Source organism: Athene cunicularia (assembly GCF_003259725.1).
Source record: "Athene cunicularia isolate RWA chromosome 15 unlocalized genomic scaffold, athCun1 chr15_part1, whole genome shotgun sequence".
Lineage (NCBI taxonomy): Eukaryota > Metazoa > Chordata > Aves > Strigiformes > Strigidae > Athene > Athene cunicularia.
The window spans coordinates 5,951,713-5,975,521 of record NW_020799121.1 but is presented as its reverse complement, the minus strand read 5'-3'; the positions used below and the strand labels follow the sequence as shown (position 1 = coordinate 5,975,521).

Below are 23,809 nucleotides of genomic sequence, written 5' to 3'. Positions count from 1 at the left end.
GAGGGAGCTGACTGGGGGCAGAGGAGCCGCGGGGACCCCCTTACGCACCCCCTGAAGGCGTGAAGGGAGAAGGCAGAAGCGCTCGGGTCCTCCCTGCTTCAGCCCTGCTCACACGCTGCTTTGATGCAGCTCCTCTGACGGCTTCGGGGTCCCTCCTTTGTGTCTCGGCAGCAGTCCCCGTGAATCAGGGCTTGTTTTCCCGTCCGGTTCTGACCGTTTCTGTGGGATCTAAACAGGCTCTAAGCGCAGCAGTAACTGCGGAGTTAATGCCCTTCCTTCTGCTCGTAGCTGGTCTGAGCTTTGAGCTGAATGAAGTCCAAGACAGTCGAAGGGTTGTTAAACTCCTTTGTAGCCGTTCATTAGCTCCCTGGTTTCTCCTGCCACTCGCAGGACAATTCCCAGAGTGGAGATTAGCGTATTCCCTTTGAAATGAGCCATCGTGGTCTCGACATGATTGACATGTTTAGAGCTTTTGTGTTTTCCAGCCAATTCCTCCTCCTACGATTGTGCCTTTGTTCATCTGTCCAACTCCCTGCTCCCCTCCAAGGGCAGGGCTCCAGGCTCCTGTAGCCGGAACCGGGGAGGAGCTGCCTGCCCTCCGCCTGGGTGCGGGGACCCAAGTCCTCGCTGCTCCGGCTCTGCCGCCGGTGCTGGCCCCCGGCCGCGGTGCTCAGCCTCCCCTCGCAGCGCCAGAGAACTGCCGGAGAAACGGATGGAGTGTGCAAAGGGTGACGAAGCCTCCCAGGGTCACGTCGCCTGGAGGGGTCCGTGCTGTTACCCGAGCTGCCAGGCCAAGGGGCACGAGGAGGAGGCAGCCGTGGCCGAATGAGAGGGCTTGGACGGGACCTTTGGTGCGGCCAGGCTGCTCCAGGGCTCTATGCTCTGCAGGGGTCTTGAGAGTTGGGCTGTCGCCCCCTCAAAGTGGGTTCTTAGTTCAGGCCACTTAGTCCCTTTTAGAGGTCTTTTAAATGGGATTTAATCCAAGTTTAAGATGGGAAAGACAGGCTTTTTGCTCCCCATCCAGCCCTCCCAGTCTTTTCCAACTCACTGCCCATGTGCAGTGTGTCAGGTTGGCGCTGCCTGGGCCAGTGCAGCAGGAGACTTCCATAGCATTTGTGTACGTTTGTAATCAGGGATTATCAGCTGTGGGTTGCTCTCCAGCCTTTGCCTTGCTCTCCCCTACCAGGAAAGTTGCCGTGCGTGTGTTTGGAAGCTGTTCTGGTGCAAAGGAAGGAGCGTGGTGCTTGCGGCCTCTGCCAGGTGTCGGGTTGGGTAACAGTGCAAAGCTGCACATGCCCCTGCTTGGAGAAGCCCTTCCGGGTCCATGTGAGGCTGCAGAGGTGGAAGAAGGATCCTATTGACATGCTAGTCCTCTCCTCGCCTGCAGCAAATCATAGTAATTGGTTAATGGGCAGAAGTCCAGCCAAGCCTCTGTGGCATCTAATTGTATTAGAGAACCACATAGATGGGAGAACACTGCTGTTAACTCCCTGTGTCCCGGCCTGCTCAGCCCTCCAGCCCCTTGCTGGGGGATGCAGTGCCGTTTGTGGCTGTTTCTGCTGACTTCAGGGGGTTTGCTGGTACTCTCAGGGTTTCTCATCTGACATCTGTCTGCACAATAGGGGTGTGTGCTCCGAAGCTCAACCTTCTGGGTAGCTGGAGGTGTCCAAGATGGACTATTGCAGCTATGCTGTGCTTTATCAGCCTTGTGCTGGTGGAGTTAAATAAGCAGCCATCATCCCACCCTGGATGCGTGTCTGCTCCCAGACCCTGTGTGTGATTGAGATCCTCTGTGAGAGAGGCACAGTTCCCTCGCGCTGCCTGGACCTGAGCAGGCTGGGTCTGGCTCTTCTCTGAAGAGACACGAGTGAAGATCTGGCTGCCAAGAGCTCTTCTTCTCCAATTGTCGCAACAGACAAACTCAGAGTTAAAAATTAATTTGCTAATGGGCTCTCGTTTGTCCAAGCAGTTGTTGTGTGCCAAGGCAAGGCTTCACCTTGCTGCGACCACACATCCTGAGCACACGAAGGCAGCTTGGCCGTCCTGGCCGGTTGGGTGGGTGTCCGCTGCCAGGACTTGGTCTTGGGGGTGCTCCATGCAGACTGGACTTCCAGAGGGCAGAGCTGAGTGATTGTGGGTCCCTGCTGCTGTTCAACCCCTACACCCCCTTTGAAAGGGGAAGAACCCCCCAGGCTCTGAACTGATGGTATAAGGTTGGTTTGGGGGCCCTTGTGCTGGATCAGAAGTAATGTGGCTGTAGGAGAACACTAATGTTTAGGATAATGTGACTTAGCTTAAACTGTGTTAAAAACTTGTAAACGTGCAGGCTTTATGCTCAAATGGATGTTATTTATGTCTTTCTCACTCATCTGCTGGCTCAGTTACCTGCTGTAAAACTCGCATAATTTTCTTAGTTTGAGGACCAGCTCGTATTCTCTTCTGCTGGGAATAACCTGTTAGCTGTCAGACCCCGGAGTCCAGCTGTGTCTCCAGCCTCCCTACAGCCAGCTTTCTGTTTCTGTGTCTTGGCTTCCGAACAAACCCCTCAGCCCACCGTATTCCCGTCCCTCCCACCAGCCTCCTGCGGGGATGGGTGCTGCTGGTCCACTGCACAGCTCCCAGCACAGGGCCATGCTGCGGTGGGCAAGCAGAGAGCTTCAAATAAAGGCAGCGAGTGGCAAGATGGGAGCGCTGGCTGCGGAGGTGGTGGAGGCAGTCACCCATGTGAGGGCTCCTTGTTGGGTTTTTGGGCACTGCAGTGCTGTTAAGTCAGCTCGAGCCAGCCTGTGGTGGACTATTCAGAGCCCAGCGCAAATGGTCCTTGCCATTTTGCAGGCAAACCCCCGCACCCCTGCCCTTCTCCTGAGAACTTTACTCCTGGTTAGCAGCAGCTGTTTGATGAAAGGCTTTGTGTGCCCTGCCCAGAGTTAAGTACAGTCTTACTCTGGTTTTAGCCAGCTTTGAAGCCTGGGGTCTGCTCCCTCCCACGAGAAGTTCCCAGCTGCCTTGCTCTTCGCATGGTACCTCTGCTCGCCCAGGGGCTGGTTCACAGTTGCTATTCCTGCCTACACCTAATCCTGCCTGGTCAGAGAGGCAGGACGCCTGGATGCTGTCCTGCATGGTGCTTGATTTGGGAAGAGCTCACAATGGTCGTGGCTGCTGCTCTGGTGTTTGCTACAAACATTGAGTACTGCTGGAAAATAGCAGCAACATGCACCAAGGTTCCAGGAGGAATTGGGAAGGGGGAAGAGGGGGTCTGCAGGGAGAAAGAGAAGGGCCTACAGGGTAAGGCATGAAGCATGGGTTTAGCAGGGAGCCCAGGATCACATGAGAAACAAAGCACTAATTAGAGCTTCAGTTTCCTCTTTGTTAATCTCTTGATATGATCGATCTTGGGATATGCTGTACCTACAGAGGAGAGGAGTCAAGGGCTGGGTGTGAAAGCTGAGACTTGCTTCTTGCAGAGTAGGACTCCTTTCCCAGAAGTCCCAAGTCCACCTGGGCTTCCAGGGCCATTGCCCTCCTGGGAGGGTGGGAGGAAGGTTGTGCTGCTGGGAATGGCTGTGGTCCAGCACGCTCCCTTGGCTTTTAGATGGGTGTCTGGTGCTCTCACCCAGAGTAGATGTTCCCCCCTCAATGCTGAGCTGGGTGATGGTCTGAACATGGCTGTGGGGGAGGACTGGTGAGCGTGGAGGGAACCAGTGTTGCCAGGTCTGCTGGCCCTTGGTGCATCACGCCTGGCTGTGTTTCCCCCTGGGGTTGCCTCCTCTGGCTGTCATTGTTTGGGGAGTGGGGCAAAAGGAGCATGGTGACTTTAATTGCATTCTTGTCTGCCTGGGAGCCCTCCTGGACTGCAGCTGCTGTGGAAACCTAGAACAGCCCCAAGGCTTCTGGTGGGAGGAGGCTATTGGCCCCAGGACTGGGAAACCACATCAGGATGCCCAGCTTCTTCCGTCTAAATGAATTCTGTGTGAGCTGGGGGTTAACCCTGGGCTTTGAAATATGAGTTTCTGAAATTTTCACATGCCTGATGCTCTGCTTGACATTCTGCAGGCGACCATTTTCTCTGGGTTGACGTAAATGATCAGAAGGAGCTATCCATCTTCCTGGAGACGATGAGCACCATGAGCTGACAGCTCAGGGATGTTGCAGCATCTCTCATCTCTGACAGCCCTGTGCAGTGCATGCCAATGCACCCTCCCTGCTCCTGCCTCAGCGGCTGTGACCCTGTGCTTGTGCCCTGAGGTGTCACATCACCTCCTGACAGCAGGGGTTGATTTTTAGCCATCTCCTCTCTCTGCCTGTGCTCCAGTGCCTGGTACATAGTCATTCCCCTGTGCTGGTGGACAGGAGACCAGAGCCTGTCCCTGAGGAAGCCTCAGTCCTGGCAGCGGCTCTCTTATACAGCTATGGGGCTGTGCTGGGGCAGTTGTCTGACAGCCCTGGGCTGCGATGTTGGCTTCCTGTTGCCTGTCTTTAGAAAGATTTTTGATAGTTAAGAAGTAGATGTCAGAAGCAGTATGGTGGGTTGGCCAGGAGCCAGCACAGAGCACTGGAAGCAGGGCCTCAGGGTGTGCAGGGCAGTGGGGAGAAGGTGAGTTGAGCTGGGATGGGGGACTTGGCAATTCCCAAAGGTGAAGTCATCACTGAAGGCAGATGATGCTGTGACTGTGAGCAAAGGGAAATGGCTTTTGTCATCATACTCATAGCTAAGAAGTTTAAAATATAATAATGATTTAGTGCATTATTGACCCATTGAGAAGTAAATGCAGAGGCGATGAATGAGCGGGTTGTGAAAGGGTGGCCTGTTGAAACAGGACAGTTCCAGTAAGATTAGGGACAAATTACTCCATCCCATCCCCAGCATTATCTGCAGCACTGTTTGCACGGGGCTGTTTATCCACCCGGTGGCACAGGGTACAGAGAGGTGTGTTTCATGTTTGTCGTTCTGTGTATCTCTGGTGGGGGATCAGACTTTCCCCAGCCTGGCCATAGCACACGCCCGTGACGAAAGCAGCCATGTGTGTATTTACTGATGGACATGCTGAACCCCCGTGTCCCCCACCGGCCTTGCCCCTATCAGATAGGAGACTGTCCAAGGGCCCTAGCCCCAGGGCAGGGATGGATGCTCTCTGAGATGGGCTGACCTGTTGCAAGACGTGTTTTTTCCCTTCTGACACACAGGTAATCTTTTGGCAGTCTGGTCTTATCTGATCTGATCTCAGCACCGTATAAGACCCTTTCCCACAGAACAGTCCCTGTGGTGGTTTTCCCCAAGGATGGGGCTGTGGATGGGTGGTGGAGGGCTGCGCACAGCAGGAGGAGGTGCCCGGGCACGGACTGCAGCGCCAGCCTTGCTGACAGCCAGCTGCCTGGCCTTTCAGCCCTGCTGACAGCCACCTCTCTCTCCTTCAGAGTGCTGTCCCTAGCAAGATGCCTGCCTGCTCCTGAGCCAGGCTCTGCCTCTGAGCCCATTTCACAAGATGGCCCGTGGTGGGATGGTGCTGAGAGGGTGGGGCTTGTAAAACTCGTTTCACCACTGTGGTCATGGTAGGCTTTCTCCACCACTGTCTTTAGCTGGGTTATGTTAATGATGGCTCAAGAGCAGCGTGGATGGCTGCCAAGGAGGGGTCGATCCCACAGTGGCAGGGAGCAGGCAGAGAGACCTGAGCTGCAGAGAACTGTCATGAGCTGGCATTTCTGCCTTCTTGATTTGTAGCACCCTACTAGTCTTTGATTTTGCTGTTGTTGTTGTTTTTTATTTCCCCAGCTCTGAAAAGTATCTTGACTAACAGGGAAGGGCTCTCATGAGGGTAGGAACGGTAAGCACAGCATTCAGGAGGTGGGCAGAACTGCTGGCTGTGCCCACAGCGTCTGGCCCATGTCACATCTCAGCTGCTCAGCTCACCCTCCCTGTACACCCACACCTTCTGCAGGTGGGCTGGGTGCCCTCCAAAAAGTGGGGTCACTGGTGCTCTGGAGAGGAGCTGGAAGCCTGTTTGTGCCTTCCTTCCATCCTGAGCCACACAGCCTGCAGGAAGGGCAAGCTTCAGACATGGGTCCTGTGGGAGCTCTGCTGTTTTGCTTCCAGGCTCTTAGGAATAATTTCCTCAGGCCTGAAAGGATCCTGCCAAATCTGAAGTTAAAAGGAGCTTTTTGTATGGAAATCAAGTGCTTGTGTATCTGCATCTGAAATTACCCCTAAAATGGAGAGGCTGAAATTGCTCTCCAGGTGCTCACTTCTCATCAGAGCTGCACAGAGCCCTGCTGCTCTGTCCACAGGAGCAGGATGTTTTTGCAGGCACAGCCACTTGCAGGAGTGGCAGAGGGCCAATGCCACCTCCTGCCCCTCTGTGGCTCCTGAGCAAGGTAGTGAGTGCTCTGCTCGCTGGGGCACTTACCCCTCTGGGTAGGGGTTTGCAGGGGTGGCAGTGCCAGCCCCAGCTGTGCAGCCTTGGTTTGTGTCAGCCCCTGAGGTTCTACTCGTCTTCCCCGTCACGGCTGCATCCTCCTGCCCTCGGCACCCACTGGGTGCTGGAGCTGGGGTCCCTGGGATGGGCTGGTCAGGGGGTGGCTGGTGGTGTCCCCAGAAGCTGCTCACTAATGGCATTTGAGGTCATTGACTGAACCTGAGTGTGCTGCATGAGCACTGCAGAGGCAGCACCCTCCTGCTGTCCCCAAACCCCCTCTCCTTTCTGCCAACTCTCCCCAGTCATGTCCCTGAATAACTCTGCTGGCCCCTCCACAAAGGAGAGCTGAACTTTTCCTGGGAAAATCATGCCAAGTGGCTGACAAACAGGTATTTTTCCCTTCTTTCCCTTCCCTGCTGGGCCTGCGAGGTCAGGATTGCTGGCAGGCGGGCGCTTGCAGGCATGCTGCAGGCAGGGAGCCATTCCTAACACCGGGCGTGGGATCCCCCCGCCGCAGGGACCTTCTCTGGGCCGGGCAGAGCGTCCTTCCCTGAAGGACATCCTCTCTCCTCTGCCTCTGCTGTATCCAGCTAATAACCAAAAGCCTTGGCTGGGCCTCCGGGCTGCCCTGCTTGCTCTTTCACCTCCTGCGTGCTGGCTGCGGGCTGTTCTGCTGACTCTGCAGTGTTGCAATAGCTGAAGCTGCTGGTTAAAGTCCGGGTAAACAGGTTGCAAAGCACTCGGCAGCCCTGGCGAGGGAGAGGGGCTGAAAGAGGCTGCTGCTCATGGGCAGTAGGGTGATTTATTTGCATAGAATAAGGTTTCTGCTGGAATAAAAGAGCATGTGGAGAGGGCGCTTGACCTCTGATGGGTCTTACTTCTAGAGAGGGAAGGGGTTAAAATTGCCCCAAGTCATGGAGTTGGTCTGGAGTCCCTGCCTTCTGTGGAGCACCTTCCCATGGGATTTGGGGCCAGAGCAACACCAGGGGGCAGGGAGGAGACCTGGCAGCACATCCCAGAGCAGGGCCAGGGAGATGATTCTCCTCTGGGTGCATTTCCCTGAACAGGCCTGTTTGCCTGCCCTGTAATTTGCCAGTGCGCAGCTGCCAAAAGGGGTGTTGGAGTCTGTCCTGGCTGTGCAGCAGCAGGGCAGCCTCCGGGCAGGGTCCCCTCCCTTCCCCTGTCCCCCATGAGTGGTGATAGAGGCAGTCAGGGTGCTGGCGTCCAGCCATGTCCCTGCCACTCTGCTCAGGTCCTGGGGTGTCTCCTGCCACAGACAGGGCCACATGTGTGTGTGTGCGCTGCAGCGGGCCAGGGTGGCTCTGGGCTGGGGATACCTTTTGCATTCAGCTTGTGTTTTGCTGTGGGGAGCCAGTTCCAACTTAGCTCAGGTGGCTCCAGTGCCCCAGAGGCTGCTGGTTCCCAGGAGCAGCACCCTGTACCTTTGCCAAGGCCCTCAGAGGCTCCTGTGGATGCGGTTTTGCCCATGGGATGCTGGGCAGAGCCACTCTGCCTCCCCTGCATGGACAAATGCCCTTAATCCTGGCCGCTGCTGAGGCTGCAGGCAGGTTGCAGGAGGCACAGCATCCCTTCCTGCGCCATTTGGTGTGGCTGCCATGAACCGAGGGGCTGGTGCTTGTCCCGGGTGTTTCCCTGCTCTCTGGCTTCTGGAGGTGTTGGAGCAGCAGCTGGTGCTGGGGGACTGAGAGGGAACAAACATTTACAGCTCTTAAAATGTCCAGCACTTTAAGTCTGCAGTGTAGGAGGGAGGGAAGTGGCCTTGGCAGCACCTGGGGTGTTTGTGTGGCTGCGTTGGCAGTGGGGCTGGTGACACAGTGGTGTGTAGCAGCGCAGAGAGGTGCCAGCTGGCACTCAGCTTTTCGGGAACCATTGCACCCGGCTGGAGGACACTGCTTCTCATCACACTGCTCGCCAGGGACCTGCCAGCTTTTCCCGCAGGAGCTGTTTGACTTTGCAGGAGTAATTATAGTGCTTGGCAAGCCCCCAGCTCCCACTGCTGTGGGACCTGCGCTGCCTGCGGGACATGCTGAGGACGGGACAGGGTTGAGGGGAGCAGCAGGATTGCTCTGGGGACGCTGGGGATGGTGGCTGTCCCCCTGTGGCGCAGCAGAGGAGAGACGGTGGCCGGCCACAGTGGTGTGAGCCGGGTGTGAGCTGGGTGTGAGCCGGGTGTGAGCTGGCCTTCCTGCGGCTGCCACAGCTTCCTCCCGCGCCACCAAAGCACAGGGCGCTGCGGAGGCGTAAAGGCTGGCAGTGGTCACCCATCGCTGCCGCCGGGGAGGTGCCTGCCTGGCCGGTGCTGAGCAGCTATGGCTCCTCCTGGGAACACAGCAGGAAACAAGGGGCCTTTGTCTGCTGTGGTGGAGCCGAGCTGGCATCGAGCTCTGTCCCCAGTGCTCCATGGGGCCGGGATGCTGCCAGGCTGGGCTGGCAAGTCCTGCCCTGGGGATGGGGGACCAGTACTCAGTGCCATGACGTCCCCATCCCCACCATGCCTGCGGGAGGAGGAGGTTACTCTTGGAGCGTGGAGCTGGGCTTTCCTGTCATCTCGGCTGTGCTGAGTGCTGGCATGGAGGAGCACAGCCCACTACTGCTTGTGCCTGGGGGAAAATCCAGGATAAGGCTGTTGTAAGGTGGGTGCTGCCCAGCTGCTGGAGGGAGTACAGTGAGGCTGCTTTCCTTTCCCTCCAGGACACCTCTCTTCACTGAGAGAAGGTAGCAGTGCCCTGGGGGATGCCAGCCTGCTTCCCAGGACATCCCTGCACTGGGTGAGCAGCTTTGCCAGTGGCTCTCTGCTGGTCCAGGACTTTGGGCCGGCTGGTACTGTCACAGGGAGCAGCCATGGCCTGTCCCCTATCAGTGTTCCCTCGCAGGGTACTTTGGAGGGTGCTGATAAGCAGAGCTGTGCTCTGCTGTGTGGCATCAGGTCTGCACTTGACTGCAGAGCAGGATAACCCACGACTGCCCCCAGCCCTTGTGCTGGCCCTTCCTCCTGGGCGGTAGCAGAGCCGTGCCGGGGGTGGCTGTGGCGGGAGCCGCAGCGCTGCTGTCACACTGAGCACATGGCTGACTGCAGGGGCTGGTGCAGGTGGTGTGGGAGGCTGAAAGCTGGCAGCCAACCTGGCCCCACACCGGGCCATGTCGTGCAGCCTGGGGCCTGAGTTGCCCTCCCTGGGCAAGGAGCCAGGAGGCCCTCGAGGGCTGCTCTGGTGCGTGCCCAGCCCCAGCGGCAGCATCCCGGGGCTCCCCAGCATTGTACCGTGTAACGCCCGGTCCCAGGGAAGCTGCTGGTCCGGGGCTTTGCCCCAGCGTTGGCTCGTGCCCTGGCCTGGGCTGCAGGGGGGTTTGCTCCTGCGAGGCCTGGGGGAGCCTGGCTTGGCCCCGTGCTTCCTCTTTGCACCGGCACAAAGAGCTCCTGCTGCTCGGCAGGACCCGGCTGTGCTTTGATGCAAGGAAACGAGCTGGGCGGTTGTTTGCCAGCCGGAGAGAGCCCAGTTCCCGGGGACCCCCAGCCCGGCCAGGGTTGGTTCTCCTGCCGCGAGGCAGCTCACGGCAGGGCCAGCTGCAAGCGCTTTGAGCGAGCCAAGGGGAGCCCAAGCACCAAGATCTGGTGCCACTTGTTGCTGGGGTGCTGGCGTGTCCCCTGGCTGTGGTGGGAAGGCTTCAGCCGGTGTAATCAGTGCCCAGCAGCCACCACCGTGTGAGCCTGGGGCGGCCAGACAGCCTTGATGATAATTGTGCTTCCGTGCTGGCATGGCTGAGTCTGCAAATGGGCTCCTGCTGGCGCTGCGTGAGTGGTGCTGGGCCTCGTGCGGCACCGTTAGGCTCCGTTGGGTTTATAAATCCCCGTGCTGGCAGCTCACCTGTGGGGTGTAGGGCTATGGACAGGGAGAGGTGCCTCTGAAGGGGAAACAACGCTGAAACAGCAGCTCTGGGTGCAGTGTTTTGCCCGGTTTTCCCACCCCTTTGGGCAGTCTCCTTGCCAGCTCTTGCCATGGCCAGGTGGTGATGCCTCTGCTGGGTGCTGGGTTGGCGCAGGGCCCAGCTGTCATTTGAAGTCCCCAGGGGTTTGTCGAGGACAGGGACATGGTGTCCCAGCCCAGACCTGGCTGCCAGAGGTCTTGGGTTCAGCCGTCTTGAAGCCAGCAGCAGCCACGTGGCGCTGGATGGGCACGGTGCTGCTCCAGGCTCCAGCGTCCCCTCCTTTCCTACCCAGGTGGCCTGGCCGGAGGGATCGAGATCTGCATCACCTTCCCCACCGAGTATGTGAAGACGCAGCTGCAGCTGGACGAGAAGGCAAACCCTCCCCGCTACAAGGGCATCGGTGAGCGCGCACCCGGTGCCTTGCCCCAACCCGCCGCCTGGATCTGGAGGCTCCCAGGGAGCCTGGTTGGAGCTGGGGGAGTGAGCGGGGTTTGGTGGGGTGGGCAGTGGGGGTGACACAGTGGCCCTTGGTGTGGCGGGTGACGGTGGCACCGCTGTGCTCTGCTGCAGGGGACTGTGTGAAGCAGACGGTCCGTGACCATGGCATTCGAGGGCTGTACCGAGGGCTCAGCTCGCTGGTGTACGGCTCCATCCCCAAAGCTGCTGTCAGGTAGGTGTCCCCCATGGCATGGGGTGAGTTGCGGGGGACCTCAGACAGCAGCAAACAGTGGGGCGGGTTTGTCCTTGGTGTCCCCTGGGGCATTTTGCCAAAGCTGGGTGCTTTCTTAGATGGAGAGGGTCGTCTTGCAGGGTGCGTGGCTGCTCCCAGGGACAGACCCAGAGCATGGTGTGCAGCCCCCCAGCCGGGTGCTTGGGAGTTGGCACGGTGCCTCCTTTGCAGGTTTGGGATGTTCGAGTTCCTCAGCAACCAGATGAGAGATGAGAAGGGGCGGCTGGACAGCACACGAGGCCTTATCTGCGGGCTGGGTGCTGGTGTGGCCGAGGCCGTGGTGGTGGTCTGCCCCATGGAGACCGTAAAGGTGGGTGGGAAGCAGCCACCAGTGTCCCCCTGCCCCAGCACCCCTCCCTGGGCCAGGTTGGGAGGGGGCGAGAGCCAGGGATGCCCAGCTTTCAGGGACCTGAGGGCTGGTGGGTTTGCTCGGGCTGGTTTTGTAGGGGAAGAGCTGATGCTAGAAAGCCCCATGGACAGGTCAGGTCTGGTGGGCTGTGGATCCTTCCCTGCTCCAGGGAGGAGCCCCCCACCCAGGAGCCATCCTGTCACCCATTTTAGCACTGTAAAACCCATGTAGATTGCTTGCAGGGGCAGTTTCCCAGGTTTTCCTCTGCAAAATACATGGCTGGCTGTGGGCACAGGCTTCCCCCATGGTCTCACCCAGTGTTGCCTGGCCACGTGGGTCAGCTCTGATCTTGGGGCCATCCCTGGAGCAAGGCGAGAGGTGCCTGGAAGCCCTCTGGGGCCATTGCACCTCCCCTCGCCTCAGCCAGGACAAGCACGTCGTCTCCCCACAGGTCAAGTTTATCCATGACCAGTGCTCCCCCAAGCCCAAATACCGCGGCTTCTTCCACGGCGTCCGGGAGATCGTTCGGGAACAGGGTGAGTCCCCAGGGAAGTTGTTACTCCACGCTTCAGGGATGGGGTGGGAGGTGGGGGACGGGTACAGGCTGGGACCAGCGGCCCAGGGAGGTTTTTCTCTGCCTTTGTGAGGCTGGTGCTCCCCTCCAATGCCCTCTCTTGCTGCAGGACTGAAGGGAACCTACCAGGGCTTAACCGCAACCGTCCTCAAGCAAGGATCAAACCAGGCCATCCGCTTCTTCGTCATGACCTCCCTCAAGAACTGGTACAAAGGTATGGTGCTCCCATCCCCACAAGCCACCCCAGCTGCATTGCTGGGTCCCCCAGCCCGTCCTTGGGAGCTAGGCTTGGGCTTTCCATTGGCACACCTTCTGCTTCTCATGGCTCAGCCTCTCATGGTAGAGAAAGGTGAAAGCTGGGGCAGGGGGGCCCCAGCTCATGGTGCTGCAAAGTCCTGGTGCCAGAGCATCACCTCCACCCCCACCCTGACCCCCAGTGCTGCCTGTGCTCTGTGGGGCAGGTGCTGCTGGACAGGCCCCTCCGAAGACCCTGGTCCCCAGCTCAGCATGGTACAAGTCCTGACCATGAGCAGCCAGACCTGGGACCATCCTTGTGGGCTCCCTCGGGGATGCTGTGCTTCATCCCCACACCACCACTGCCCTCAACCTCTCCTCCTTACCAGGGGACGATCCCAACAAGGTCATCAACCCCTTCGTCACAGGGGTGTTTGGAGCCCTTGCTGGAGCTGCGAGTGTCTTTGGCAACACCCCCTTGGACGTGGTGAAGACCAGGATGCAGGTGTGGCACAGGGCACAGTGTGGGACCGCTTTGCCTGTGGTGGGATGGGGTCACTCACTGTTTGGGAGCTGTTTTGTGCAGCCCCCAGGGCAGGTGCCCGATGCTGGCGAGGTTTGGAGGGAGGCTGGGGATGCTGCCTCCTTTCAGCTGGGCCGTGGGGGTGCTGGGAAGTATTTGCATGGAGGTGGGGACATCCCTGCCAAGTTTGGTGGCCCGCAGCAGTGAAGGTGGTTTGGTTCCTCCTGGCACACCCTCAGCTCTCTGCCTCCCCCCACAAAATTGCCCCAGATGTACCCCTGGCTCCATCCTCTGACCCCGCTTTTCCATTCCACAGGGACTGGAAGCACACAAGTACAAGAGCACCTGGGACTGTGCCTACCAGATCATGAAATACGAAGGGCCCTTGGCGTAAGCCCTGCGGCAGGGATGGGCGAGGGGTGGCATGGGGGGGGGCAGGATGAGTGGGGAGGAGGCTGTGAGGGCACCCAGCCTGACGGCCCCCCTCTATCCCCGGCAGGTTTTACAAGGGCACGGTGCCTCGTCTGGGCCGCGTCTGCCTCGATGTGGCCATCGTCTTCGTCATCTACGATGAGGTGGTCAAGTTCCTCAACAAGGTGTGGAAAACGGACTGAGGTGGCCGGGCCGGGGCAGCCCCCACCTCCCTTGCCCCACGGGGCTGCAGCCGGAGAGTGGTGACCAAGCCCGCTGGCACTGCCCGGGGCCAAGTCTGCCCCACACGCACGCCCTACCCCCACACCCGGCCACCTTTATGTTTAGGAACAGGCTCTGGAGCAGGTTAAATTATTAGTTGTGTGCTAAAAGGAGTGGGGAGGAAGCAGCAGCATCCAGACCCCCAGCATCCCAGTTATGCCCACCCTGATCCCCTGGTGACACTTCCACCTGGTCTCGCATCACCTCCAAGCGCTGGTTATCCAGGGTGAGGTGTCCCCTGGGATGGTGGCCCTGTGCCCCCAGGGCCCCCCAGCAGCTAGGAGCTGCCAGCTGCCTAGGAGCCGGCTCTTTTTGGGGGTGCGGAGAGCCCCCCTGAGCCGTGTGGGCGCAGTGGCCAAGCTGTGCACCAGGCATCACAGCTGGCAGAGGCTCCTGGGGCCGGCTGGGAGCGATGCACTGGCTCTCACAGCAGCTCTGGGGAGGCCAACCACCTCTACACCCCTGGGGACAGGAGGGCAGTTACCCACTGGCACTGCCCTGGCCTCCCTCCTCCCTGCCAGCACTGAGACCCCCTGGGGTCCCGCTTAGCCCGAGGTTGCTGACCAGGTGCTGCTCAAAATTGCACATACAGCCAGGCCTTTAGTTCTCCTCACCGTGGGACCAGGATCGGGGTGAGCCGGGTGCCCCCATCACTTGCCGTTTACAGTTGAGGCGTGTGTGCGAGCCGGGGTGAGGAGGTACAGCCCCGTACCGCAGACTTGGCCCCTCGGCCAGGGGTGCAAACCCCTTCTTCTGCCACATTCCCCCCATCTGCCCTCCTGCCGCCTCTCCGTGGCCCCATAGGTAATCCTGTAGCTTTCAGAGCTTCACGCTGACCCACTAACACCCGTGGCTGTGGGGCCCAAGCCCTGCCCTGCCCCATGCTGGGCTCAGCCTCACCGATTTGTGCCAAACTTCTCCCAAAGGCGCTGGGGGGTGTGGGAGCTGGGGTTCAACCCGTCCCTCCTCCTGCCGCCAGTGATGAACGCAGCCTTAACACGGGAGGGTGAAGGAGGAGAAGGAAAGCCCAGGCATGGTTTGCCTGTGGCTTTCTGCTCTCAAGCCAGTGAGGGTTGGGTGGTTTGTTGGTTTTTTTTTTTATTATTATTATTCTGTTTTACATTCCCGATTTGAATAAAATCAGTCTGGCTTTAGCAGCTGCATTGGTGTCCAGGCTGTGCTGAGCAGGCAGCGAGCAGCTCCTGTGGTGTGGATGAGGGTTGGGGACGGTTCCCCATCATGTCGAGCTGGTGCTCCTGGGAAAGCATCAACTTCAACCCAATAGTGCCCATTCACAGATGCTCCCAGGCAGCTTCAGGGTTGCATTGTCCCATGCACAGCATTTTATTAACCATCCTGGTTAATTTTGTTAAATCCTCACCCTGGCCATGGAGTGAAGAGCTGAGATGGTGAGGGGCGGTGGAGCAGAAGGGAATGGGCTGTGTCCCCCCACCCAGCCCAGGGGTGGTGTGACCAGGGCTCCCAGTGCTGCTGCTGCAGCCCTCGCTCCTTGCCCAGCATTTGGCTACATGGGGGAGGGAAGCCATCCCTCGGGGGCTTGTGGGGTCCTGGTGCCATGCAGGGCTTGCTGCTCAGCAGGGCCTGGCTGCTGGCCACCGGCCACCTGGTGGGTGCCACGGGCAGCTGCTGGCACCGGTGCTGTTCGGGCAGGAACAACACCTGCTGGGCCCTGGGCACCCACCGGCCTCACTGCTACTGCCACTCGTACTGTGAGAGCATGGGCGACTGCTGTGAGGGCTACCGTGCCACCGGTGAGTGGTGGGAGGGGATGGCACCGGCCAGTCCCCAGGGCTGGGGGACGCCAGCCTGGCTGGCAGGTGTTTGCTATTATGTGTTAGCCCCATACTTTGAGCAGTAATGGGATGCATCTGGGGATGCTGGCTGCGCTGGATTTGGAGCAATATCCCAATTTTCCGCTTTTTTCCACACTGAAGGTCTGGCTGCTCTCAGTGCAATAAGAGCCTGCAGGGGTGGCCTTTGGTCTGCAGCTGGTGGTAGCGCTGTCATTGCAAGCCTCAGAGATGTCAGTGTGGGACCCAAGGGGGACAAGCCCTGCATGGACAAGTGCCTTGCATGGGGACACAGGAACCGGGGGCTGTGCTGGGGATGACAAACAGGGAGCAGGGGCTTGGGGAGTGGAGAGCCAGCCCCCCCCGGGGACCCAAACCTGGGTGGATGCTGACCGTGGCCCCCTGGACAATTGCAGCAGTCAGCCCTCCCTAATCTCCAGGGAGATTAGTGGGGTCCCAGGTCAGCACGATGCAGAGCTGCGGCAGTGGTGCGGGGGTAAAGGCCCTCAGAAGCGGTGCACAGTGCCACTGCCTGGGGGTTGGGGGAGAGGGGCTGCCAGGGTCACCCTGGCCCTTTTCCTTCCTCCTTTTTTCCCCCTCCCCTGTGCTGCATCCCCCCTGCTCTTCTCTGTCCATCCTTCACACCACTGAAGCTCTCCTTCCCCCTTCCCCATCCCACCCGCTCCCCTGGCAGTGGTGAGCTGCGTGGTAGGGCCCTGGGGGCCGTGGAGTGGGTGCAGCTCCCCGTGCAGGGTCAGCAGCAAGGCCTGCAGCTGCCAGGTCACCGTCCTGCCCCAGCACGATGGGGCGAGCCTTGTCCCAACCTCAAGCAGTGCTGCAGGTGCCTGGGGGAGCACCTGACCTGTGCGACAGCCAAAGGTAACGCGGGTCCCTCGAGGATGCTCACCTCCCTCGTGTGTGACGGTCTCCCGGTGTTGCCATCCCCGCTGCCTGTCCTGGGGTGTCTGTAACTGTTCTGCCAGGGGTGTCCCCTGGCTGTTCTGCCAGGGGTGGCCAAGATATTACCCGTCTCCTTCAACCAGGACTTCAGGGATCCCTGGGGGAGAGCTGAGCTGCTGCTGCCAGAGGAACTGTCCAGGTAGGTGTTGGGCTGGGCCCCCCCTGCACCTCCCATCTCCAGAGCTGTGACCCCTCTGCACACCCCCCTGCAGCCATGGCCCCTTTGTAACCCCCAGATGCAAGACCTCTCTGCATCCCCCCAGCCATTACCCTTCTTCCCCTCCAAACCATGGCCCCTTTGCTCCCCTTCCTATACCCATGGCCTGTTTGCACCCCCTAGAGCCCATACCCTTCTCCCCCATCCCAGCCCCATGGCCCCTTTGCACCCCCCTCTTAGAGCTGTGGCCCTTTTCCATCCTCCTAGAGCCGTCACCCTTCCCACCCCTCCAAACCATGACTCCTTCACAGCTGCTAAAGCAATTGCCCCTTTGCCCCCACAGACCCATAGCCCCACTGAACAAAGCCATTGCCCCTTTGCACCCTCCCAGAGCCATTACCCTCCCACCTCCCCCATGCCTCAAAACCATGGCCCCTCTGCAACCCCCTCCCCAGAGCCATTACCCTTCTCAAGCCCCCAACCATGGCCCTTTTGCACCCTCAAACCCACAGCCCCTTTACATCCCCCGTCATCAAGAAAACACCACAACCTCTACCCTCCAACTACCATTTCCCCCCACTTTTCCCCGCCTTTTACCCCCTTTCCGCCTCCTCCCTCACCAGCTGCTGCAGCTATTTTCACCTGGTGCAGGTGGGGCCCCCCTGCCACGGGCAGGCCTGGAGCTGCTGCCTGCACTGGGACAAGTGGGGGGGTGTTGAGTGTCAGGGGATGTGCCGCACCGCAGCCCCTGCTGCACCAGATGTGGGCTGCAAGGAGCCAGGTAGGTGCAGTGTGGGGCCGGGGAGCCCCTTCGGAGGTGCTGTCGTGGTTTAAGCCAGCTGGCAGCAAAAGACCACACAGCTGCTCACTCACCTTCCCCTGCCCAGGGGATGGGATACAGCATTGGAAGGTGAAGGGACACTCCTAGGTTGAGATTAAAAGTTTAATAATTGAAATAAAACAGTAATAACAATAACAGAAAGTACAAACGGGTAATGCACACTGTGACTGCTCCCCACCTCCTGACTGACACCCAGCCTGTCCCCGGCTAGCGATCCTGGAAAAAGCCAAGATCCCAGAACAACAATCCCCAAATCGAGAGAGAACCCCCTCCTTCCCAGCTACCCCTCCTCTATATACTGAGCCTGACCTTACGTGATATGAATATTCCACTGGCCAGTCTGGGCCCTGTGCTCTGGCCGTGCTCCTCCCCAGCTTCCTGCACACCTGCGCACAGGCAGGACATGGGGAGTTGGAGAGTCCTTGATCTTGTAGCAACAACTGAAAACGTCAGTGTTATCAACATTCCTGTCACACCAAATTCCATACTGAATCCAAAGCACAGCACTATTCTAGTTATTAAGAAGAAAAATTAACTCTATCCCAGTCAAACCCAGGACAGCGACCCATTGTACTGCTTAATTTTCCAGAGGCTGGTGCATGCCAGGGGATGTGATATACCCACTCAGTGCCATGTTCTTCAGCCCAAGTGTCTATGAGATTGTTCTGGAGATGAGTCCCATTATCTAACTCAGTTCTTTCTGGGGTGCCATGCCACCACAAGACTTGCTTTTCCAGGCCCAGAACAGTGTTCCAGGTGGTGGCATGGGGCACAGAATATGTCTCCAAGCACCTGGTGGCTGTTTCCACCACTGCGAGTACATAGCATTTGCCATGCCGAGTTTGTGGGAGCATGATATAATCAATCTGCCAGGCCATCCCGTATCTATATTTTAACCATCATACTCCATACCGAAGAGTTTTTAACTGCTTGGCTTGCTTGAGTGCAGGACCTGTTTCACATTCACGGATAACCTGTGTAATAGTGCCCATGGTTAAGTCCACCCCTTGATCACGGGCCCATCTATATGTTGCATCTCTTCCCTGACGGCCTGAGGAGTCATGGGCCAAGCAAGCCATAAATTTCTCACCCATATGTTGCCAGTCCAGGTCCACTTGGGCCACATTAATCTTAGCAGCTTGATCCACCTGTTGGTTGATTTAATGTTCTTTGGTGGCCTGGCTCTTGGTCACATGAGCATCTACATGACATACTTTCACAACCAAGTTCTCCACCTGAGCAGCAATATCCTGCCATAATTAGCAGCCCAGACAGGTTTGCCTCTGCCCTGCCAATTGCCTCGTTTCCATTGCTGTAACCACTCCCACGGAGCATTTGCTGCCATCCATGAGTCCATGTAGAAATAGAGCACCGGACACCTTTCTCACTCAGCAATATCTAAGGCCAGCTGGATGGGTCTCACTTCCACAAACTGTCTCGATTCACCTTCTTCAGCAGCTTCTGTAACGTGTTGTGCAGGGCTCCACAGAGCAGCATTCCACCTTCAGTATTTTCCTACAATGCAACAGGACCCGTCGGTAAACAGGGCATACTGCTTCTCATTATCTAGTAGTTTATTATATGGTGGGGCCTCTTCAGCACGTGTCACATCTTCCTCTGGTGCATTCCAAAATCTTTGCCTTCTGGCCAGTTTCTGATCACTTCCAATATTCCTGGGCTGCTAGGGCTCACTATTCAAACCCACTGTAGGATCAGTGTGACCCACTTACTCCACGTGGCATCAGTTGCATGGTGTGTAGAGGGGACCCTCCCTTTGAACATCCAGCCCAGCACTGGCAGTCAGGGTGCCAGGAGGAGCTGTGTTTCAGCTGGGGGGCTGAACTTACCTTCAAATTGCTGAAACTTTCGAGACAGTTTCTCCATGTTTCTCCAGGCTGCCTGGTAGTTTCTCCACAGCTGAGATGCAGGCCTATAGGGAGGATGAGAGATGTTCATTGAACTGCCGGAGTTGAGTAGCCACTTCATTCACGGGTGGTGCCTAATCATCTCCTCCTAAATCTACTATTGCCAGTGAGCTGGCATATGATGATGGTGTGCTCCGTACAACCTTCTGCCATGTGGCTTGTCCACATGGGACATCATCTGGGTCTTCAGGTAACTGCGTGTTGGCTGGGTCGTAATAAATCACCTCCCACACAGCTAGTTCCCTCAGGTACCAAATACCTCTCTATATTGACCCACGTGCCCGAATTACATCAACCTCTTCCTTGTAGGGATACCTTTCCCTCACACTGACAAGAGCTGCCTCCAGTCTATGGATTCCCTCCCCTTTTCCAATTGCTTTACCAATATCCTCTTCCCTAGCAAGGGACCCCAGCTGCCTGGCTTCTTTACCATCTAAATCCAAGCTACTCACCCCGTTATCTGAGCAGCTAAGTGACAATGGGCTCGCCTGGCTAACAGCTGAAACCTTTTCATATATCCCTCAGCTGGCTCAGGGATAAAGATAGGGTGGAGGTGGTTACTGTATCATCTTCTCCTTCCTCCTCTTCCTCCTCCTCTTTCTCCTTAGCAGGAGCATCTTCATCCCTTTCTAAATGTGATGACTTTTGTGTCCATTTCTTCTTCCATCTGGGGGCGACTGATACCGGCACGGGTTGGTCCTTCGGTCCAGCCGCAGCGCCTGTTGCAGGGGTTGGGGTGGCTGCAGCACCTGTCATTTTGTTATCAGGTCCAGAGACCTTCTCTTCCCCTTGAGGGTACCAAATAGTGTTGAGCAGGGCTCGGCAGGCATGGGCCAGGCCCCAGCACATTGCAGCGATGTGTGCCTCTCTAGAATTGCCAGGGTGACAGCATACTTTTTCTAAATATTTTACTAGTTTTGGGGATTCTGAACTTGTTCAGGGGCAAAATTCCAGAAAATTAGAGGTGTCCACTCTCCTAGATACTGTCCCTGCCACTCATAACTCTCCAGCCTCAGGCTAGATCTCCAGGTGATACTCTTAAATAGTTGCTTAACCCTGAACAAAACCTGAACCACATGCAGGAACACGCTTGGCTCCCAGCAATAAGACAACCGTGTTAGTGTCAACATTCCAAGGATATTCAAAATTTTCTAAATTCTCAAATGCTGTTTTAAGTAGCCTGGAGGAGAAGGGGAAGGTGAAGGAAGGGGTCTCCCTCATGGACTGGCTTTCCTAGGAGAAAAAGTCAAGCAGGTAGTTGTTAGCCTCTCTGGTAGATGACCCCCGAAGTACAGAAGGAATGACAGTGCTGAATACAAGTACTGGACTAGTCTCAGGACCAACAACTTTATCGTGCCATAAACCAGTGTTACATAGTACAGCAAAACAAAAATCTCAATCCACATCCCAGAGGTGATAAGCAGTAGCAGAGGGCTATATACGGCCAGTGAGGTGATGCACAACTCTAAGAATGAAAGCCACAACTCTAAGAGTCAAAACCCCAACATATGACCAGCAACTATTAAAACAACATAATGAATGATTATAACCAATGCATTGTAATGCCCTCTGGCCAGATCTGTTGTTATCCCAACCCTTCGTGCCCCACGTTGGGTACCAAAAAGGACTTGTAGTTTAAACCCTGCCAGCAGCCAAACACCATGCAGCTGCTTGTTCACCCTCACCTGCCCAGGGGATGGGATAGAAAATTGGAGGGGTGAAGGGACACTCCTAGGTTGAGATTAAAAGTTTAATAATTGAAATAAAACAGTAATAACAATAATAGAAAGTACAAACGGGTAATGCACAGTGCGATTGCTCGTCACCCACTGACCGATACCCAGCCTGTCCCCGGCTAGCGATCCTGGAAAAAGCCAAGATCCTGCAGTCACAATCCCAGAAGCAAGAGAGAACCCCCTCCTTCCCAGCTACCCCTCCTCTATATACTGAGCCTGACCTTACGTGATATGAATATTCCACTGGCCAGTCTGGGCCCTGTGCTCTGGCCGTGCTCCTCCCCAGCTTCCTGCACACCTGCGCACAGGCAGGACATGGGGAGTTGGAGAGTCCTTGATCTCTTAGCAACAACTGAAAACAGCAGTGTGTTATCAACATTCCTCTCATACCAAATTCCATACTGAATCCAAAGCACAGCACTATTCCAGCTACTAAAAAGAAAAATTAACTCTATCCCAGCCAAACCCAGGACAGGCACAATGCACTCTAAGGTGTGTTGTGCCTCCGAAGGGACATCCCTCCCATGGAGGAGCATCTCTCCATACACCTAAGGCATCTTCCTTTTATAGCCTTAATTATAAATGTAATATATTTATATATAAAACAAATATTATAATATGCCACAATATTATAATCTGCCATAATACTATAGGATATTACAATATACCATAATATGATAAAGCAATAAGATGTACTATAAATCAAAAATATATCATATAAAAATAAATACATTTAAATAGAATATTTCAGTTGGAAGGGACATAAAATGATCATTTCGTCCAACTCCCAATATGTATTATTACATATGTAATATATATAGATAGATATATATACTTTTATAATTATATTTACTTATTCTTGGCACACCCCAGCTCTCACCAGCTTTCCCTTCCAGGATGTTTTGGGTCGCCACCTCTGTGGCAGGGTGCCAGGGCTCATGGGTGCAGGAAGGGCTGCAGGATGGGTTGTGTCTGCTCCCCGCAGGCTCTCATTTTCATGTAGCATCTCCCCAGGAAGACGAGCTGAGCTTCCCCATGCCACTGCTTGTTGCTGAGGAGGCAGGAAAAATGTGGTGTCTTTTATAATTTCACCTTTCTGCAGGCTTGCTGCTTGCCCTTGGTGCTGACTCCCTGTTTTTTTCCATTAAGTACTGTGTTGAAGAATGGGAAGAAACCCCTGCTTATAAAAAGTAAGGGAATTGCCAAAGTATGGTGATTAATGGTGGAAGAACATCATGCTGTGGTTAAATCTGGGTGAGATGACGTGGCAGTGACATGGGAGGACAATGCAATGATGTCACGCTCAGCCATGACATCACACCATGCAATGAGCTGCCATCGGCGAGCAAAGCGAGGATGGAGCTAGCATTCTTCCTCTGTGTGTTCAGGCTGGCCCGACTGCAGGGAACTGTTGGATGAACCACGAAGAGTGGCTCAGCTGCATGCTGTGGTTTACAGAGAGAAATTAAACATAGGCACCCAAAGTCTGCACGTGGGCCATGATGCTGGTTTGTGTCCAGGTCCAGCCGCAGGGCTCAGCATCCCCCACTGGAAGGAGCGGGGCCAGACTGGGTGATGCTGGGCTGTGCTGGTGCCCTTCCCCACTCCTCGCCCGGTGTGACATGACCTTGCTGGTGGGGGTCCCTGGTCCAGCCTTGGCCGGTGGTACCCACAGCTGAGACACTATGCTGGCAGCCTTGGCACCTGCCTGCACTCCCAAACCACCCCCTGGGTGACTTCACCCCCACCCCGCTCAGGCACAGCACTGGGCACTCGACCTGCAGAGATCACCTTTATTCAGATATGGTCACCTGCAGCGACCAGCAGTGCCCAAGCCCCACACTGCCACTGCCAAGACGCTCGGGGAGCTCCAAGCCATTAAATGTCCCCCGGGAAATGGGTGACAGTGGAGGCGGCCATGCCCACACTGTGAGCACCCCGCCACTGCTGCCCATCCAAACCCGCCTCGGCGGGACGAGGCTCCTGTGGCGGTGGGACGACATGCCACACCAGGGCTGGCTCCCGCTGGGCTGGCCGAGGGCACGCAGGCAGGCAGCAGGCAGGAGGGAGCCCAAGATAGGCATGGCCCCGGGCCTGGAGATGGGAAGGAGAGGGCAGCTCACGGCGCAGCTGTCCTGGCCTCACCCCACGGGATCCCGGCGGCAGCCAGTGCCCACCCCCGGAGGAGCGGGCTGTCCCCATCCCCACAGTGGGGACCGTGGCCCTGGGCCGCCCCAGCGCCTGCAGAGGACTGTCAGGTGCCCAGTTCCCTGCGGAGTTTGATGATTTCCAGGAAGAGCTTCTCCTTTTCCAGCAGGATCTTCTCCTTTTGCAGCTGCAAGGTCTCCTTCTGCAACTCCAGGATCTCTGTCTGCAGCCGGTTCTGCTTCTCCCACCGCTCCCCAGCTGTGCCAACACAGCCCCCCAGGCCGGGCTGGGACCCCTCCGGTGCTGATGGGTGGCCTGAGCGGAGCAGAGAAACCTGTTAGAGCCGGCGAGGGGATGCGGAGCCACGGGGAACTGCCTGCTCCTGCCCTTTCTCTCCCCCTCGTGCCCCTGCCACTGCTGCGTGGCCCTCCCAGCCCAGCTGCTCTCCACAGGGCACCGGGCTGCAGGGCTGGGTTGGGGACACTGGAAGCAGACCCCAGGACCAGCTCCCTGGCGACTGTAACACAGCCTCCCAAAAGGTTAACCTGCAGGATCTGGCCTTTCCCCCGAGCCACCGCGGTGTGCTGCACCTGCCGGTGGGAGACGGGCAGGGCACGGCCGCCCCGGTGTGGGAGCTGGGACCGGCCAGGAGAGCGAGCGGGCCCTTCTCTTGGAAAAATGTGGGGTCTGGACAGCTCGTCCAGGCCAAAGGAGGAGCTGCTGCCCGGGGAGGGCTGCTGCAGCTCCGCAACCCACCGGGCCCGCTGTCTCTT

At 57.2% G+C, this 23,809-nt stretch overlaps 2 protein-coding genes across 2 annotated transcripts; both read left to right on the top strand.

The window, feature by feature from the left end:
- The first annotated feature begins 9,569 nt into the window (after positions 1–9,569).
- Positions 9,570–14,612, top strand: SLC25A1 (solute carrier family 25 member 1). The gene is made up of 9 exons (XM_026859952.1): positions 9,570–9,640; positions 10,619–10,755; positions 10,926–11,025; positions 11,257–11,395; positions 11,886–11,970; positions 12,118–12,222; positions 12,632–12,747; positions 13,082–13,155; positions 13,265–14,612. The coding sequence occupies exons 1-9, from the start codon at positions 9,570–9,572 to the stop codon at positions 13,377–13,379; spliced, it is 942 nt and encodes a 313-aa protein (XP_026715753.1). The 3' UTR covers positions 13,380–14,612.
- Positions 14,613–14,720: 108 nt separating this feature from the next.
- Positions 14,721–23,384, top strand: LOC113486219 (somatomedin-B and thrombospondin type-1 domain-containing protein-like). Its single transcript, XM_026859946.1, is given in 7 exon segments — positions 14,721–15,237; positions 15,923–16,073; positions 16,076–16,148; positions 16,278–16,368; positions 17,038–17,307; positions 21,785–21,851; positions 21,853–23,384. Coding segments are annotated over 7 exon segments (894 nt in total). The 5' UTR covers positions 14,721–15,034; the 3' UTR covers positions 21,892–23,384.
- Positions 23,385–23,809: the final 425 nt, after the last annotated feature.